This window comes from Antechinus flavipes, chromosome 2, assembly GCF_016432865.1.
Source record: "Antechinus flavipes isolate AdamAnt ecotype Samford, QLD, Australia chromosome 2, AdamAnt_v2, whole genome shotgun sequence".
Taxonomy (NCBI): domain Eukaryota; kingdom Metazoa; phylum Chordata; class Mammalia; order Dasyuromorphia; family Dasyuridae; genus Antechinus; species Antechinus flavipes.
In genome coordinates this window covers 47,616,953-47,634,804 of record NC_067399.1, presented here as the reverse complement: position 1 = coordinate 47,634,804, position 17,852 = coordinate 47,616,953, and the positions used below count along the sequence as shown (strand labels likewise).

Genomic DNA, 17,852 nt, shown 5'->3' with positions numbered 1-17,852 from the left:
TTTCCTTGGCAGAGCAAATGGTGATGGAGAGCTTTCTTAATGTCTTAGAAATACACAGTGGCCAGTAGCTACTGCTTTTATGCTGGGACATCTCCCCTGTCTCTGCCTTCAATGGGATTTGATGCTAAGCTCTGGTTTGCAGATGGAGGCTACTTCCTGGGGTCTTTTCTGCACAGGAACAGCTCTGAGTGTGAGAATGAGTATTTGATGATGAGTTCTTTCTGCGCTAATGGCAGGTAGGTCTGAGAGCAACTTGCTTTTTTAAATGTGGTCTCCCCATAATAAAAATAATAATAAGTAGCTCCCATTTCTGTATCACTGTATGCTTTGTGAAGTGCGCATCTTATACAGGAAGGAGGGCTGTACACATGTTATCAGTATATCATTTTGGAGAAGAGAAAACTGAGATTCTTTGAGGTTAAGTTGACTTGTCCATAACCTAGGGGTTAATAACTTGTGAGACAGGATTGGGGGTGGCTACTCAGAGTTTTATCTGCTTTATTAGTTGCCATATGATGTTTGGCCTGTGTCTTACTTTCTACAGGCTCTGTGAATTACTTTTTCTTTATGTTGCTTGTTCTGTCTCTTTCTGATTCCAGCTATCCATTTCCCAGTAAGAAGAAAAGGTTCATTTGTACATATTTATGAGCAGAGTTGGATTCTTTGATCATGTTCTAAGTATTAAGACCAGATTGCAAATCATGAGCTGTATCATGCTTGCCCACTCTTTTATGTGCTCCAGACAGGAAGGCCATGGACATTCTAAATCTTTATTTTTCTTCTTAATGCATTCTGTTTTGACAACATAGAAACTCCCCAGCAAATACCCTACCTCACTGAGCTACATCTCTGAAGATGAGTCAGCTTCGCCATGTAAGAGTGGTTGTGATGGATGTGGTGTGTCTCCTTGTAGTTGGAAAAGAGTGAGGGAGAATACATATCTCAGCTTGGACCTATGGTCACCATATATATATATATATATATTTTGGTATTGAACCCTCCTTTTGCTGCTTCTTAATATCTCTTTATTTATGTTGTCATCAGCATTCTGTGTGTTGTCTGTGTATCCTTCATCAGTTCATATAACTCTTCTCGTGTTTCTCTGAATTTTTCATTGTTGTCATTCACTTTTGGTTTTTTGGTCCAGACCTATGATTTTGTTCCTACAAGGGTCCCTGGAAATCTCTTCTACTGATGCAAGTCAAGAACTTGTCTATAACTTTTCATTTCAGAGAGTCATGTTGGACCCTTAAAATTTAAGTGACTTGACTCATTAGGATCACAGAGTTGCTCAGTAACTATCAGAGGCCAGTCTCAAACCCAACTCTTCTGAGTTTTTCAAAACCAGCATTCAGTTGATTAAACCGAATTGCCTTTCTTCCTTTTCAGGATGGCAATTTTGCATTGCGCTCAATGTGATAATTCAGTTATTCCTCCACTGCTACCCCAAAAGTACTCTGATTTTCCTATTTAAAATAAATTAAACTTTTAATCCTTTAAACCTTTGAAATGGGAGAAGAAATAGACAGAAAGGAGATCAAATTCTCTTTTCCTTGTCTAAGCTGTTGCTATTTTATTTACTATTGCTCCAGCTTGGGTGAGGAGGGGAAAATCAGTCGTCATGAATTTATTTAACACCTCCACTGTGCCAGGCATTTGGGCATGGATGAAGAGGGGACTGTGTCTAGTAGCTACTGGAGCAGATAGGAAGGTTTGGTTTAAAAGTGACTTTACAGTACTTCTATGTGTTATAACTGGGCCTGAGGAGCTCATAACCAAGAGGAGAAACTGCTAAATCAATTTCTGAAGGACTCCATAACTAGCTTGTTATATTTAGAACTCTGGAAACTACTGAGATGCTGTTGTCTCAACCCTGGGATATCCCTAAAGCAGTAGCACAGCCACTCATGGCTCAGGAAGGGGGAGGCAGCTTTGGAAGAATGAGGAGCAACTCTCTGGGACCATCCTCAGTCTTGGGACCAGGGATGTGGGAGCCTGCTTGTGTTGTCGGCCCCTTGATGCAGCTTAGATGGACTGTGTGCTGAATCAGACCACTGGAGCCTGCCAGCCCACAGCCTCCAAATGAAAGCCTCTGTTTTATTGCACTCCGATCGGGTTGCAGTTACATCAGCGGCTACTGTTTCTTGATTGGCACCAGATGCCAAGGTTGTTGTTTTTTTTAACAGCCTCTGAAAAGCGCCTTGTGTGTTTGCTTTGCATCCTCCTGCACCTCAGGCATACATGCCCAAGCCAGAACCTCAAGGAATTCTTTAAGAAGCCAACAGCAACCCCACCCCCTTCCCCCAACCTCCTGAAAGCTGCAGTTGGACCCATTTTGTGACTTTGGTGTCAGAAAAGGAGAGCTGTTTGAAAGAAAAGGTTCTTTTAGTCGTGAGTCTTAAAAAGCAAACACACAGGCCCCTGAAATGAATGTTAAAACAAGCCTGCTTTCTATGTCTCAAGCCCTAAGCTTGCCTTGTAAAATTTCACATTCAGAAAGAGGAAGAAAAAGGCCTGGACTAAAAGTCTTCTTCTCCCCTATTCTTGGCCCCTTCTGCATAGCCTGGGATTCGCTTCAGTGTTTAAAGTGATTTGTAAATGCATCAGTTTTGGAATGGGCATAATGACCACCAGAATGATTCAATTAAACCACATGGAACGTACAGGCAAATGTCCCTGATGCTGTCCCTGAAAGTAGGGAATGATTCTTTAACTAAAAACATAAGCTGTGGTTGAAGATCATCTTCCTTTTCCTTTCTGCAAAGGGTTCGAGGTTAACAGGGTTTCACCACAATTCCTTGTCCCCTCCCTCTCTCTTCAGGCCCTTCCATGTTTTAACTTATGAAATAGAAGTTTTTTTAAGAATGAACGTTTTCCCAGCTTTTGAGTGGGGTCTTGTTTGAGAGAATTTTCTTGATCCTTGCATACAGAGCAAAAGGTTTTTGAAAAGTCAAGAAGTCTGGAAAGCGGCAAAGATATCCGGTGAATTTTTTCCTAGCTGGAATTGTTCAGGAAAGAAAGAGAAGGACCCTTCTTCCCCCCATCCCCATTTGATTTAATATTGGGGGAGAATCCACAGGTTGAAAGGAATCTTATAAGTCATTAATCTAACCCCTTTTTTTCTATATATAAGGAAACGGACATAGAGTGGTTAATGGCTTGCCCAAAGTTACAAAGTTAGGATCCTGTTGATTATAGCGGTGCCACAATTGCCTTCACTTTTCCTTTCAACACTGTACCATAGAACCAGGCTTGAATCCCTCCCTTGGCCAGTAATATATCTGAAAAGGCATTTCAGCAGTTTGCTGCAGAACTTTCATTTTCTAAAGGGCATTGAATGATGACCTGGCCTCAAATTAGAACCAATGATAGGAGAAGAATGAGGCTGTTCCCTTCCCCTGCCAGAAACAAAAATGAAAAACTGAACTTTCAGTTATGGTGTCCAATCTGAATCAGTCCTTTGTAACAACGACTGGCTCCTGCTGTTTATCTCAGCCTGGTTAGTTTCTCTGTAGGTGACTGTGGCTACTTGGAGAGCAGGGAGGCTAACCATTAGGTTTACTACAGTCATAGGGTTCATTCATGCTTCTGTTTTTCTTTTTCCCACCATCTACCAAGATAATTTGAGTATTCCCTTTTGGTCTTCCGAGGAGGGAAGAGAGAGCTATCGAGTGAGTGGAGGGGATCATCATTACAGTCATGTGTCATTTGTATGTTTCTGTAGCCCTACGGGAGAACTTCTTACAGCCTAGGTAGTCAAGCAGAAGTCTCTCCAACAGCAGGCCACACCCAGAGCCCTCCCTGCATCTTATCCTGCTTGGAATTCTGACCATTTTTTCTTCTTACTAGGACTCTTTTGCACTTGATTGAGGAGGATGAAAATGAACTGGATACTTGCTGAAATGATTGCCCTTATAGTATTTGTTTAGTTTCATTTTACCAGGACGACACAATTTGTCTTTTTATTTTTGGCTTTTACAAAAGGTGCTAGGATTATTTTGGGACACATAGATCTTTTTCCCTGTCTATAATTTATCTTAGGATATCATTCATGGGTGCAGAACTAATGCAGGTGGAAATCTGCCGTAGCAACTTGGGAGTCCTAGGGAATTACCTGTGCCCTTGAGAAGTTAAATGACTTGTGCTGAGTCACAAAGTCCATTTAAGGTAGAGATTTTTAATTTGTTTTGTTAATGTAAACATCAGTTGTTTTTAGTTACTGAAAGCAGGTTTTGACTCAGCTGATGTATAATAGGCATAAACATCCCCATCAAAGTCTATGACTCCCCTTCGTTAAACACATAGTTTAGGAGAATCAAGACTCAAGCTTAGCACTTCTTGCTAAGACCAACTAGCCCATCCATGAAGTCCTTTTGCTGGATGTCCTTTCTCCCCTTTCTGGGGCTTTCATGAGGCTTCTTTTAGATAAACCATCAGCTTTTGTGATTTGCAGATTGAGTTTTGTTTTGTTTTGGTTTTTTGATAATCAGGAAAGATGAGTCATTCTTCCCATCTATCTTTTAATTCTTCATAGTTATTTTTTATGCATAATAATCATCTAATACATTCATGTAATTTATTTGTTCAACCATTTTCTAAACAATGGACACCCAGTTTGTCCTCCTTTTTTATTTTTGACTCTTACAGAAGGTGCTATGATTATTTGGGCCACATAGATCTTTTTCCCTGTCTATGATTTCCTTAGGATATCACTCCCAAATTGGGATCACTGGATAAAAGAGTATCAGAATACTCATTCACAACTCCACTGACAAAATATTGGCATGCTTATTTTTTCAGTAATTCCATCAGCAATGAATTTTATCTCTTTGTCAGTTTGATAAGTATAAGATAGTGTTTCACAGTTTTAATGTGAATTTCTCTGAAATTTAGTTTCATTCCTCTTTTTTAGTGCCTTTTTGTAAATTTTTTTTTTTTTTGAGAACCAACTGTTTCTTATCTATTGGATGATGAAATTTCTTATAAATTTGTGTTAATTCCTTATGGGATTTTGAAGGCAGACTTTTATCAGAAGTGCTAATTGTAAAGATCTTTATAATATTTATAATGATGGTTTTGGCATCATGCAGCACAAAAGGAGAGTGGGTTGGTGAAATTTCCTAAGGGCCAGGAAATAAAGAATCTGTTAAAATTGGGCCCGATTCTAGGAATCCAGATTAATGAGGTGAGCGGGAATTTCACTCTTCCCTTAGTGAATAAAAGTATTAATGATGCAGGACAGCAGTGCTGATGTGAACTGAGACTTCATTCAAGTCACACTTACCTGCTTTTCCCAAAATAATAATTATTCCCTCTAAATCATTCCTGTAATCTTTAATTTGCTAAGGCACGACAATGAAACATACCAGAATAGATGGGGGCTTTGTATACTTTTGTTGAGCCAGCAAAGTCTCTTTGTGTATCTAATGTGTCTTATAGGATAGATTGAAATAATAATTGGGAGAATTTGACACTGTTTATATATGTTGTTTTTTAGTAAAGAGGTGGGGGAGGGAGGGAGAGAGAGAGAGAGAGAGAGAGAGAGAGTGTGTGTGTGTGTGAGTGTGTGTGTGTGTGTGTGTGTGTGTGTGTGTGTGTGTGTGTTTAAGTTTGGGATGAAGACCTTGGTACCTGAAGTACATTCATGGCCAGGAAGCCCATGAATGCTTTTTTCTTTGTTGGATGGTTCTTATATGTGTAGGCTTGAATTGATCCTGTGAGATGAAGCACTTTTCTCAGGCCAAGTTAGTGTAACCTTATGTGTTGTTAGCCTGCACTTCATTTGTAAGCTGAAGTGCTTGTGTGCAGATGGCAAATAAGATCGGGACTTTCCCCTCAGGCAAGAGATGGAAACAAAATGGGTCTCATTGTGGGATGGTGGAGTTAGTCCAAGTAACAAGAGTTTAGTGTTCTCAGGCTGACGCTAGTTTGAGGGAAACTCAAAATAACGGATTTCTCCTGTCAGACTATGTCTGGTGGGAAGCCAGATGGTGGCAAAGATGTCTCAAATGTGGCAGGTTCTTATGAGAGTTAATACTGGAGGCTTGTGGATTTTTGCACCAGGAACATAGAGGAAGAATGTTGGGTTAAAGCTGTAGAAGTAGAGGAAGCTGGTTAAACCCCAGATCATGTGCATTGCTTACTCTTGTGAAGGGCTGGGAAGGGAAAACTACACCGTGTTCTGGTATTTCCTCTGTGCTTTGTTGCCGAGTAGCTCTAGGTATACAAAGAGGTTTACAGTCATGTGCAAAATGAGCATTTACCTGTTAATAAACACACTGCTTGTTTTTTCTTCCTTTTGAGATTATTATGGGAATGATGGAGTGAAGGAGCCTTGTTTTGGTAATCATTGGAATTAAAGCCAAGTAAAAACCACATCATTGTCAGTTTCCATAAAGAAGCCTTTCTGAGCTGAAAGTTTCAGTATTGGTTTCTTCCAAAAAGTACAGTGTAGACTTTTTTTTTTTTTTTTTTTTTTTTTTTTTTTTTTTTTTTTTGTGGTGGGGAATGAAAGGTTGATTTAGGAAAGTTGAATACTAAATGTTTGAATGAAATCCTTGCCTTCATTTTTTGAGTTATGAGAAATCAAGGACAACATTCCCTTTTTACAAAAAGTAATGCATGCATATTTGGGGAGGGAGGATTTCAAACACAGCTAAGCATCTAAATAGAAAATGCTTTCTCACATATACTTCAGAAATCCTGAGGGCTTAGAAAATCCCTTTGCAGAGCATGAGTCCTGGATTTCATAAACATATAGTAGTTTTATTGTTATTATATAGTGTGGCTGTAATGATTTAGCAGTTGAGGTTTTCCGCCTTTTTTTTTTAATCATCAGCATAAGAAAAAAAATCGTCAATGTTGTAGATTCTTATCCATCTGTGCTTATTAATACTTTATGGGAACTACACATTTGAATGCCACAATTAAGGGAAAAGCTGAATTTTAGTATTTTTCATTGAACATATGGTGGGTATTTTACTGAGTTATCTGAAGCTGCTGGGGGACATGGCTAATAGGATGCCCAGGAGGGGCCAAATTTGAGAATATAGTAATTTGGGATGAAGACTCTTGATCATTTCCTTGGGATTAAAGTTGGGCTGTTTGAATTTGTATTTGGATAAGGATTGATAGGTTTATATTAAGAAACTAGAAATTGATTGCTCTCTAGTAGGAAGACAGAGGAATCCCTTGCTTCAGGGATTTTAGGGAAAGTCAGTTAAGACTTTAAAGGTTTACACAGATTTGTTTTCCCCTTAATGTGGCAAATTAGGGCAGCAGGAACAATTGATCTAGATTCAGGGGTCCTCAAACTTTTTAAATAGGGGGCCAGTTCACTGTCCCTCAGACTGTTGGAAGGCTGGACTATAGTAAAAACAAAAACTTTGTTTTGTGGGCCTTTAAATAAAGAAACTTCATAGCCCAGGGTGAGGGGGATAATCGTCCTCAGCTGCTGCATCTGGCCCTCGGGCCATAGTTTGAGGACCCCTGATCTAAAAGGTTGCTCTTTAGACCTTATTTTAAATGAGAGGAGTGCTTTTGAAAAATGCCCATTGTGGGACCAAACATTTTGTCCATAGAATAGGCACAGTGTGATAGTGTATGTCTTAGAACTTTAGGAATCTATAGATTTTTGGGGAAGTAGGAGGAATCCCTCCACTTACATAGATTATAAATTATTATTATTATTAGTAGTAGTAATAATAACTTTTTATTGACAGAACCCTTGCTAGGGTAATTTTTTACAACATTATCCCTTGCATTCACTTCTGTTCCGATTTCTCCCCTCCCTCCCTCTACTCCCTCCCCCAGATGGCAAGCAGTCTTTTATATGTTAAATATGTCGCAGCATATCCTAGATACAATATATGTTTGCAGAACCGAACAGTTCTTTGGTTGCACAGGGAGAATTGGATTCAGAAGGTAGAAATAACCTGGGAAGAAAAACAAAAATGCAAACAGTTTATATTCATTTCCCAGTATTCTTTCTTTGGGTGTAGCTGCTTCTGTCCATCATTGATCAATTGAAACTGAATTAGCTCTCTTTATCGAAGAGATCCACTTCCATCAGAATACATCCTCATACAGTATCATTGTGGAGGTATATAATGATCTCCTGATTCTGCTCATTTCACTCAGCATCAGTTCATGTAAGTCTCGCCAGTCCTCTCTGTATTCATCCTGCTGGTCATTCCTTACAGAACAATAATATTTCATAACGTTCATATACCACAATTTACCCAGCCATTCTCCAATTGATGGGCATCCATTCAAGTTCCAGCTTCTAGCCACTACAAACAGGGCTGCCACAAACATCTTGGCACATACAGGTCCCTTTCCCTTCTTTAGTATCTCTTTGGAGTATAGGCCCAGTAGAAACACTGCTGGATCAAAGGGTATGCACAGTTTGATAACTTTTTGGGCATAATTCCAGATTGCTATTGTAAATTATTATTGCCTTAACAGATAGCTATCCTGTGGTCAGCCTGGTCCTTAGTTGTAACACACACCATCTTTGCTGGGCCTGCATTTGTTTAGACCAACAAGGACTGGCAGTTCATTGGCAGAGCCTTTCAGACCCCAGTAACAGTCAGGCATCAGAGGAGGAAGGCAGTGAAAGATCCACAACTATGTTTGCTCGTGGTTTTCTCATTCTGTGCTGCTTTTTGGTTGAAAGGGAATAGAGAAGAGAGACATCCTAATTCTAGGTGTCGGGGCTAATTTATTTTCAGTCTATCGAGCCTATTTTGCCTTTGCTAAGATTATCTCAGAAGTAACCATTACAACCACCAACCCTGTAACTTAGGAAGTTGGCTTGTGCTGTCCCAGGCCAGCAATAACGAATTCTGCCAGTTATTTCCATTTGTATTTATATTTTGTTTTGATTGCATATGATTTCCTCCTGCCATTCCATAAGTTGGTGTTCTCTGCTAAAGAGGCCCCATGATTAGAATTAGAGGGTAGTAGATCAGAGGGCCATAGATGAGATATACTGGCAGAAACTCTAAAACAGTTACAGAAAGTAGAGAAGGAGTGTTTTCTAGTCATTGCTGAGGGAGCAATGTAGCCTTTGTTTCCTGTGCTATCTGCTGATAGCACCAACAGAGCTGAGCCAGACATAGTAGAAGCCTTGGCTGAGGGTGACTCGTTCATGCCGTCAGAAGGATGACTTATACCCATTTGGTGTTACTGTCATAATTCAGAGGAATGTGCTAGAAGGCAGTAGAAAGGAGTACAAGAGAAGAAAGGCTTTCTGTAGAATCAGCTTTCCTGCTGGTCTCCAGGGGGAGGATAGCTAATGCCCCTATTTAGAACTCTAGTTCCAGTCTGTGTTTTCCAGCCACACACACTCCTTCTCAGCTCCACTGTGTACCCTAGTCTGTCATTCAATTAGCTAATCACCTTCTCTTAGCCCCATTATGTATTGTATAGCTCCCCTGACTCTGTGGTTTTTTGGTAAAGCAAGTTGAAGAATGGGAGATTGTATTCTCAGAAGTTTAATAAAAAAAAAAAATCCACATAAAAATACCCCGAGTGAAATGAAGATAAAATGTACTGCATATGACTGCACAGTTGTGTGTGTGTGTGTGTGTGTGTGCGCGCGTGTGTGTGAGAATGAAGTGGATCTGGCCAGAAACAGTGGGAAAACAAGGAAGGAAAGCAAAACTGAGACCATGAGATAACTGGGGCCAATTTAGGCGAGGGTTATTGCAATTGTCTTAAAAAAGTAAAGAGAAACCCTTCATTAATGCTTTCCCTCCCCCATTGATGCTTTCCTTGTTACCAAGAAAAACAATGAAGCAAAAACACCTGATGTAATCATGGGACTTAGAGAGTGTATGTGCCTTTTTGCTTTATGGTTCCTAACTTTCTGCCTTTCTCCAGACCTTTCATTGGTCTGCCTGTTGAAGCTAACCTCTTTGAAGGTTGGGCCCCTTTGGCTTATGTAAAAGACCATTGGCAGATGTGACGTAGCTGGGACAGTTTCTTGCCCCATGATGATCTTTGACATTGTCATCTTTTCACCTGGAAGAAAGATTCATCCAGATCATGTTTAGAAGATGATGATAGAAGATATAGAAGAATATATTCATATGTTTATGAGTTGTTCCTCTAATATTTTTACTTGGTAGCTAACTAAAATGGATATTTTAGTACTTGGTACCATCAAGAAGTGTATTGGAAACAAGTTTAACCACACTGTTTTATCCTCATTGTGGTTGCTATGCCATAAGAATGAAAGAGGATGAGGTCTGTATAAAGACCTCTAAACTTGACAAATTAAGGGAAGTTCCCTTTATGGAGTAGATAAAAGATAAGTCCTTTTTAGGGGTGAAAGACGTGGGGTTGGAAGGAAACAATCTAATTTAGAATTAATGGGCACTGAAGTTGGAAATAGGTCATTTTAAGATAAGTAAAGAGTGATACTTCCTAGAAAATTAGTTATAGAACTTATTAGCAAGAGATAATAGTGGTCAAAAATATCATAATAAGGAATGGATTTAAAAGTTGCATGGACAGTACATTTGTACGAAATAAATAGTTCTTGGAATGGGAAGGAATTAAGATGGATTATTTCCTATGTCTTACTTTCAAGACATTTATTGAAATGCTGCATTTGGAGATTTTGTTGGTTTGTACAATATATTTGCCACAGATCAACACTCTCTCTTTTATAGTAAGCTCATGGGTTTGAATTTTCAGTGTGCCAGGTGACTGTATTCTTCTCCTTCCTTAATTTTGAGAGCTTCCCTCCTCTCCATCCCACTCACAAAGCCAAATCTTGACTATTTTGCTCGCATAAGATTCAACCAGTAAGAAGTTGGTCATGTTCATTTCCTTCTATAACTGGAAAGAATAAACTCCATGAGGGGGGTTGCTTTGGCTTTGCCCTTGAAGTAGGTACTGTTTGGATACTGTTTCAAATTTTTCTTGGTCTCTTTTTTCCAATATGTCGCCTACCTCCCAATCCTTCTTTCAGAGTCTTGTAAGAGAAAAATAGAATTGAACCAGAAAAGAAAGAAAGAAAGTAAAACGGGAGGTTTTCAATTGAAAAATCTTTAACTAATGGTGAAATTGGTTTGCCCTGTCTGAATTGCCTTTTCTGTCCAACAGTGGAGAACACGCAGCTGACCCTGAACCTGCAGACAGAGAACAAAGGCAGCGTTGTCTCAGGCGGAGAGCTGACAATTTTCCTGGACGGGCCAACTGTTGATCTGGGAAGTGTGCCTAATGGCAATGCCGTGACAGACGGTGAGTGCTGCCCTGTTCATGGTGGTGCCTGAGTAGGGGAGTGGCAGGGCTTGGGCCCCATGGGTGGGGGTAGTACTAGGAGTTTGGTTCAGTACCAGGAAGCCTCATTCTGTACTTCTCAGTCAGTCCTGATCCATAATATGGCTTTGGTTCCTGTTGGGGTAAAAGGTAGCAGAGCATCTTGGATTCATAAATGAGGTGGATGTGTTTTTTGGTCTTAGGTTTTGTCTCTAAGTCAAGAATCTGACTTCCTTTAATATGGTTTTCCCAGGACTTAGTTGATTGGGGATGAATATGAAATTGAAAAGTAAATGCTTGCTCTTTGCTTTAGCAGCAAAGGCAGTGAGCTATATTCAATCCCAGGGAATTCTTGGAAATAGCTCATTTTCTCTCTTCCTTCTGTGTTTATTCCTAATGGAGAAATATGAGGGTGTGCTGTGTGAGAACACACGTTCTTTGGAAGTGGATTCATCTGTAGTACAGATACCTCTAGGCCTTTACATTTCTGTATATTCTGGCTCTCCTCAGCATGGCAACTCCGATGGAATAGATTGCAGTATGTCCAGGCTCACTTATCCTGAGCAGTTCTTTTCTCTGTCTTTCTCTTCTTCTTCAAGCACTCCTTGTGCTTGAGTTCTGGCTTTTTGGTTAATGTTTCATGGATACCAGTGCAGCATTCTGGCTGTCCTAACTATATAAATCTTTTAAAATAGGTATAGAGGCAGGAGGGATGAATGTTCTTACTCCAGTGTGGATAAAGTGCCTCGTTTAGTCTAGTGTGAATCTGGATCCTTTGGATCCAGAAAGAAATGATTTCATTAGGTCTGGCTCTGAAATGGAGTAGGTTTCCTCATAGTTCTCTTATTAAGTGTTTTATTGCATGAGGTGTGCCCATAGAGTTTTCTGCATCCCAGGGAGGCTCTTTATAGGTTAGGCAAGATTGGGATTCTGTCTCTAGGATAAGGAGGCAGAGCATGCTGACAAGGAGGGGCAGACAGTCAGACATGACTAGACCTTCATTTACTGGGCTAAAAGATTTCTGCATTGAAGCAGTAGAGATCACCTTGCTGACTAGGATTTTGGAGACTGACAATGTCACTTTAGGGCCACTTTGGGTCCAAAGAAATCTTGGCAAAGCCTGCCCCCCCTTTTCTCCTCATTCTCTCTTACACACTTTCTCACTTTTTGTGACCTTAAAATTAATTTCTGTCAATATATCAATTTGCTTGCCATCTTGAGGATGGGAGGGGATGGAACTCTTTGTTTGGGATGTCTCTGGGGCTCCTAGCCCCAACTATTTAAGTGTGAAGAGACTTCTCCCCAAATGGCCCACAGAGCAACAGAAAATCTTAAAGACCATTTACTAAGTTGCCACAAGGTCTCATTCAGCATCAGTGAAAGGATTGCTCACACCTAGGAAGTCACAGATCTTTGAAGTATCTCAAACAAGCATGAGACCTTGCAATGTTAGCATACTAGAGCTGAAGGGACCTCCAAGATCATTCCCCTCAGTTTAGAAGTGAGAAATTTGAGCCTGAGGGTCATAGATTAGAACTGGAAGGGGCCTGGCCATCAGTCGAGTTCAGCTCCATTTTTCTGAGAAAGAAGTTGGGGCACAAAGAGTTGAGGACTTCTCAGGGTCACGTGGCTATTCAATGTCTGAGATAGAATTTGAAGTCAAGGTTTTCTCACTCCAAGTGTGACAACTCTGCCATTATGCCATAGAGCTTCCTCCTGAGACCTTCTAGAAATGACAAGAGCAAAAATAGCTCTAATATTTGGTCTTGAGATTTGTGCTCATGGCCCCCATTTCATGTTAGTAGAATTAAGTCTCATACCTTTCTCCGTTTGTTCTTCCTTCATGGGTTCTCTCTCCCAGTGGCAATAGCATGCTTCTGTTGACTATTCTTTTCCATTGGTGGTCACTGCTTTACAAACCAGGGTTCCATGTCAGCCGTTCTGGGGGTGGGGGAGTCCCCGCTGGGTTGCAGAGACCGAGTGTCTAATCTTTCAGTTCTCTTTGTGTGGATTTCTCCTTTCAGGAGCACAGCTACCTGGGAGAGAGCCCAGTGGGACAGCTCCTGTGACCGAGGCGCGGCACCAGCCACCCAGCACAAACTGCTTTGGAGGTAGATCCAGGTATGGCTTTCTTACTCCTAGGTGTCTATAGCAGCCAAAGCTGAGCATATCATTGGGTTTGTTCAAAGATGTCGAGCGGTAGCTAAGAGACAATTTACACAGTAAAACTTTCAGAAATTCCCAATCCTCTTAAAAACTGAAGCTTTTTCTGGTATTTCAGAGGTGAAAGTAGAACCCAGGTCCTTTGGAAAGGAGGAGTTTAGACTCCTTGGTATGGATGGTGGTTGGCAGAGTTGATTGCTCTAGGTGGGCAAATTTGTGAAAAGTCATAGATGAGATCATGGCTTTACCCTGTGCTCCATCTGGTGCCATTGTTACACTGCCCCTTAGAACCCACATACAGAACCCTTGGGATTTGTGTCATAACGTGTCATTTTGTTTAGTGAAATTCCCATTTTGCCCTTGTGTTAATAATGAAAAAGTGTTCCCATGGCAACAGTTATGAGCGGAGAGGAGCTTGGGGGTGGGGATGGTCTGGGCTGTTTATTGCAGTGTACAAAGTCTCCAGTCACCTTAAGGAAAAAAGCCATCTGACAGTCTGGTGTGCTCCTCAGAGAGCAACTGATAAATTGATTGGTAAAATCCCCATTGGTACATTTGGGCAAAATTGTTCTGAGGCAGAAATGCCAAGAAGAAGCAGGTTTTAAAAAGCAAAAGTAATGATTACTTGTGCCTGTGTGACTTCCAGGGACAGGCATGACCTTTGGCGAGGCTATTCTGCTCATCTCAGTGGACCCCAGGGGATTAAACTGTTTTCATGGGTTGATGAGTTGATGTGATTTGACTTTTTTATAGTTTGAGAAGAGGGTGGGAAAGAAAGACTGGGTTTTTGGTTTGTTTTTATGTGTTGTCATTAAAAGCATACTTTTCTTTTATTCCTTGAGAAGATGATTTAAACTGCTCTTTTGATATTGTAAAGGGATGGAACAGTTATGCTCAGCCATGAATTGTTAAACAATTTTTTAAAAATCTGAATAAATAATCCTATCTCACAGCACTGAGATGAGTGGTACCATTTAGCAATTCTTCTTTCAACTTAAGGAGTTAATTTTTGGTATCCACAATGGGAAACATTGAATCTGAACCCAGAACTAAAGTGGTAACTAGCTGTTTGGGACGGAGAGGCAGCTTTACCATCTCATTTGTTAAAGATGTGGCTTCTTATCTTTAGTCACAAGTATTTTGGAGTTCCATTTGCTTTAGTAAGCTTTCTTTGTAATTGATTGAGTTAATGCATTTTTTTTACTTTAAGGACCGGAGGGGATGGTAATGGATAAGCTGTCATAATGCCTTGAACACATTTGGATTTGCACATCTGATCTTTGCCCCCCAAATTTCTTTTAAAGATTAATTTAGGGGGAAAACACATTCACATGTACATACACATTCCTTCTCTAGGTTGTAATTTGTTAAAAGTTATTAAAACATCCACTGGATTCCACCATGGAGATGGTTCTATGCATGTTCCATTGTAAATACCATATGGATTCTTTGCAGATGGCTAGACGGCAGTATTGTTTATCTAGTAGCAATATTTGGTACTCTAAATACTACATATATATATATGTGTGTGTGTGTGTGTGTGTGTGTGTGTGTGTATGTATGTATGTATGTATATGTAAAATCACAAGGTAGCCCTCTGAAATCCTCGGATGATGGGCATTCTATGGGTATACGTGGTATACATGTGGGTGCTGCCATTTCACAGGAAATCCTTTTGGAGATGTTGCTGTTTTGTTAGCTTATTCTGAGCCTGTCAGCTCCACCATATTTTATTGTTGCTACTCCATATGGTAATAGTTAATGCAATAATAAATGTGGGGAGCCTTGTAGATTCAGGAGAAAAGGTGAATTATTGCCTGGGAGGTTGAATTTAAGAAAGACTAGTGTGGGGAGGAGAAGGAATTGACCTCTACCTTTTCAATGACAGCACTTTACTCTCCTGCCCCTCGAGCATAGTGAAAGATTAGCTTCTGTACTCAACCTCCTAGACTAAATATTTAGTTTTTACTGTCTGAGGAGCAGGTTTTTCTGGGACTTACATCATGCCAGGTTCCCTGAAGAGACTGAAATACAGATGCCCGGTCAGGACAAGTGGTGCTATCCTGGTGTCCTTTCCTTGTTCTCTCCTGTGCGTCCATCATTCAGTGTCACAAGAATTAATTGACTTAACCTTTTTTAGTCTTACTAGCCTCAGGATTGTATCAGTCTGAGACCATCAGGCAAACAACTAGCTCTTGCCTCCCAGGCTAGAACCAAAGCTTTGTTTCCAAGTGGGATTATCTCTGATTCCCCCAAACTCTCTGCATGAATGTCTTAATAGGTTCTGTCTAATTTCCCATGAGAGGGCCAATGCAGAAATGTCCCAGCAATGTACTTGGCGTCAGTTGTTTTGGGAAAAGGCTGAGAGTTTACAATCAATGGACGTATTTAGAAGGAGATAGATTTAGAGCCAGAAAGGCCTCAGAAGCCATTTAGTCTTAACCAGCCAGCTCCTTTACTTTACAGATGGAAACTGAGGTTCTAAAAGGGTCATCATCAGAGTCACACCATAGTAGGTAAAGATTACATTCAAGCCTGGGTGCTCTGACCCCAAACTTAGGTCTCTTGCTGCAGTTTTAGTTTGTCATCTACTTCTCAGAATTTGCATGAAGCCAGTCCTGTTGCATTTATAAATGTATTTTGTGTGAGGCACAGCTACTGTAGTGAAATATTTATGTCAGGAGTTGGAAAAATGAAGTCTAAGCCAAAATTGAAGAGTATGGCAACTGACACAGTAACTGTCATGTCTCTCGTGGGCCAGAGTATTCCAAGTCTTTGTAAGCTGATAAAATTCAATTCTGTAATTATTCATTAAAGGCAAAAAGGGCCTGGAAATGAGTAGATTTCCCTTGGAGGAGCTGGATGATTGCCCATGGGTAAGGAGTTGCTTATTCAGTGTGGGCAAGATTGCTGTGGAGGCCCTCTCTACCTCTCCACAGTGGGGCTGTTCTGATCCCAGATACAATAGGCTTTGGAGAGAACCTTTGTTTTCAAAGCAATTTACAGAAGCCCCATTCATCGATTAAAATAATAATACTATTTGATCCTATTTGATCTATTTGTCCTATTTGATCAGGACACTTAAAGCCAGTAACTTAAGAGTTTAGAAAAAGGAAAAGAAGTGTGGGTTAGAATATCTGGGAGAAACTTTCTGGAGAGGGGACAAAGATATATGCTGGTGAAGCTTTTCATAGACACACAATAGCTCAAAGTCACATTTGAGGGTAAATGAGAAGAGCCAGTCAAATACATCTTGAAGGAGAGGAAAATTATCCAAATAAAGCCCAAGCTTATACTGGCAGCCTTCTTCAAAGTCCCTGTGACATTAGAAAATGAGTGTGAAATTCTAGGCTGTGGAGTAGAAAGCTGTGATATTGGGGGCCTTTCATTAGTGACTGAATTCTCAGCTACCTGAGATTTACTTCCATTACCATGTGAAATAATCAATGGACCAGATACTAAAGATCTTCTTTCCTTTCCTTCATAAGCCTACTCTGTCTTGGGGGTAGGGAGTTTATTTTACTCCCCTGAATCCTCTTACAACTTATCTCTACCAATCAGTTCAGCTCTGCATTTGCCCAGGTATCTTCTGACTTAGTTAAATGCTTCCGTAGCAGAATGCTTTTTTGAGTTCCAGCAATCAAGCATCCACAGAAACTAGTAAAATTTGAATTGTTGAGTTAAACTCCATTGTCAAGGGTGTTTTCACGAATATCCCTGAAATTATGAGAGTCCTTTGGTTAAAATGTTCTGTTCTTTTTATTTACTACATATTGCTTTTTTTCCTTTTTGTTTCTATTTTGATGAAAATATATCAGGTATCCTGACTGAATCATTTTGCTTGTACTAACCTTGGAGGATCTGATAGACTTTGTAATATTCTAGACTTGAACAAAGCCCCAAAGACATATGGAAACCTCTAAATAATTGGCCAAATGTGTCTGCAGACTGCCTGCCCCAGAATGGAAAGGAAAATAAACGATTGCTGGGTATGAGTCCACTGGGAATATTTCAGTAAATCAAGGGAAGGCAGAAGAGGAGGGGTAGTATAAGCAGGAAAAAAGGAAGGAACAGATGGGAATCAAGCCTTAATTCTTTATTCTTTCCTTGATTTTTCATCTCTTCTCCTTATCCTGGAATCGGAAGGAGCCAAAGCTGTTATGTTGGGAGTATTCATTACTTAGAGATGATGGGATACATGATCAGCAAGAAGTGGAGTTTATCTTCTGTTTCTGTTTTTCTAGGTGGTAATAGTTCCTATCTAGTAGCTCTCATTTATGTTCTGTTAGAGCCCAGTTTTTGTTATTGGGAGTCAGTCTAAGAAGAGAACTGAATATATGTAGTAACATGGTAGATATGTAGTAAGCCACACTGTGCCAGCCATACTGGTCTGTGTTCCTTGCCCAGGCAAAACCCAT

At 40.2% G+C, this 17,852-nt stretch overlaps 1 protein-coding gene across 2 annotated transcripts in view; it reads left to right on the top strand.

Moving 5' to 3' along the window:
• Positions 1–17,852, top strand: part of WWP2 (WW domain containing E3 ubiquitin protein ligase 2) — a 125,564-nt gene that overhangs the window by 23,943 nt on the left and 83,769 nt on the right. For both annotated transcript variants that reach the window (XM_051974702.1, XM_051974701.1), the window contains 2 exons: positions 11,116–11,253; positions 13,296–13,392. In XM_051974702.1, coding sequence (XP_051830662.1) covers positions 11,116–11,253; positions 13,296–13,392 — 235 coding nt within the window. The remainder of the gene's footprint in view (positions 1–11,115; positions 11,254–13,295; positions 13,393–17,852) is intronic.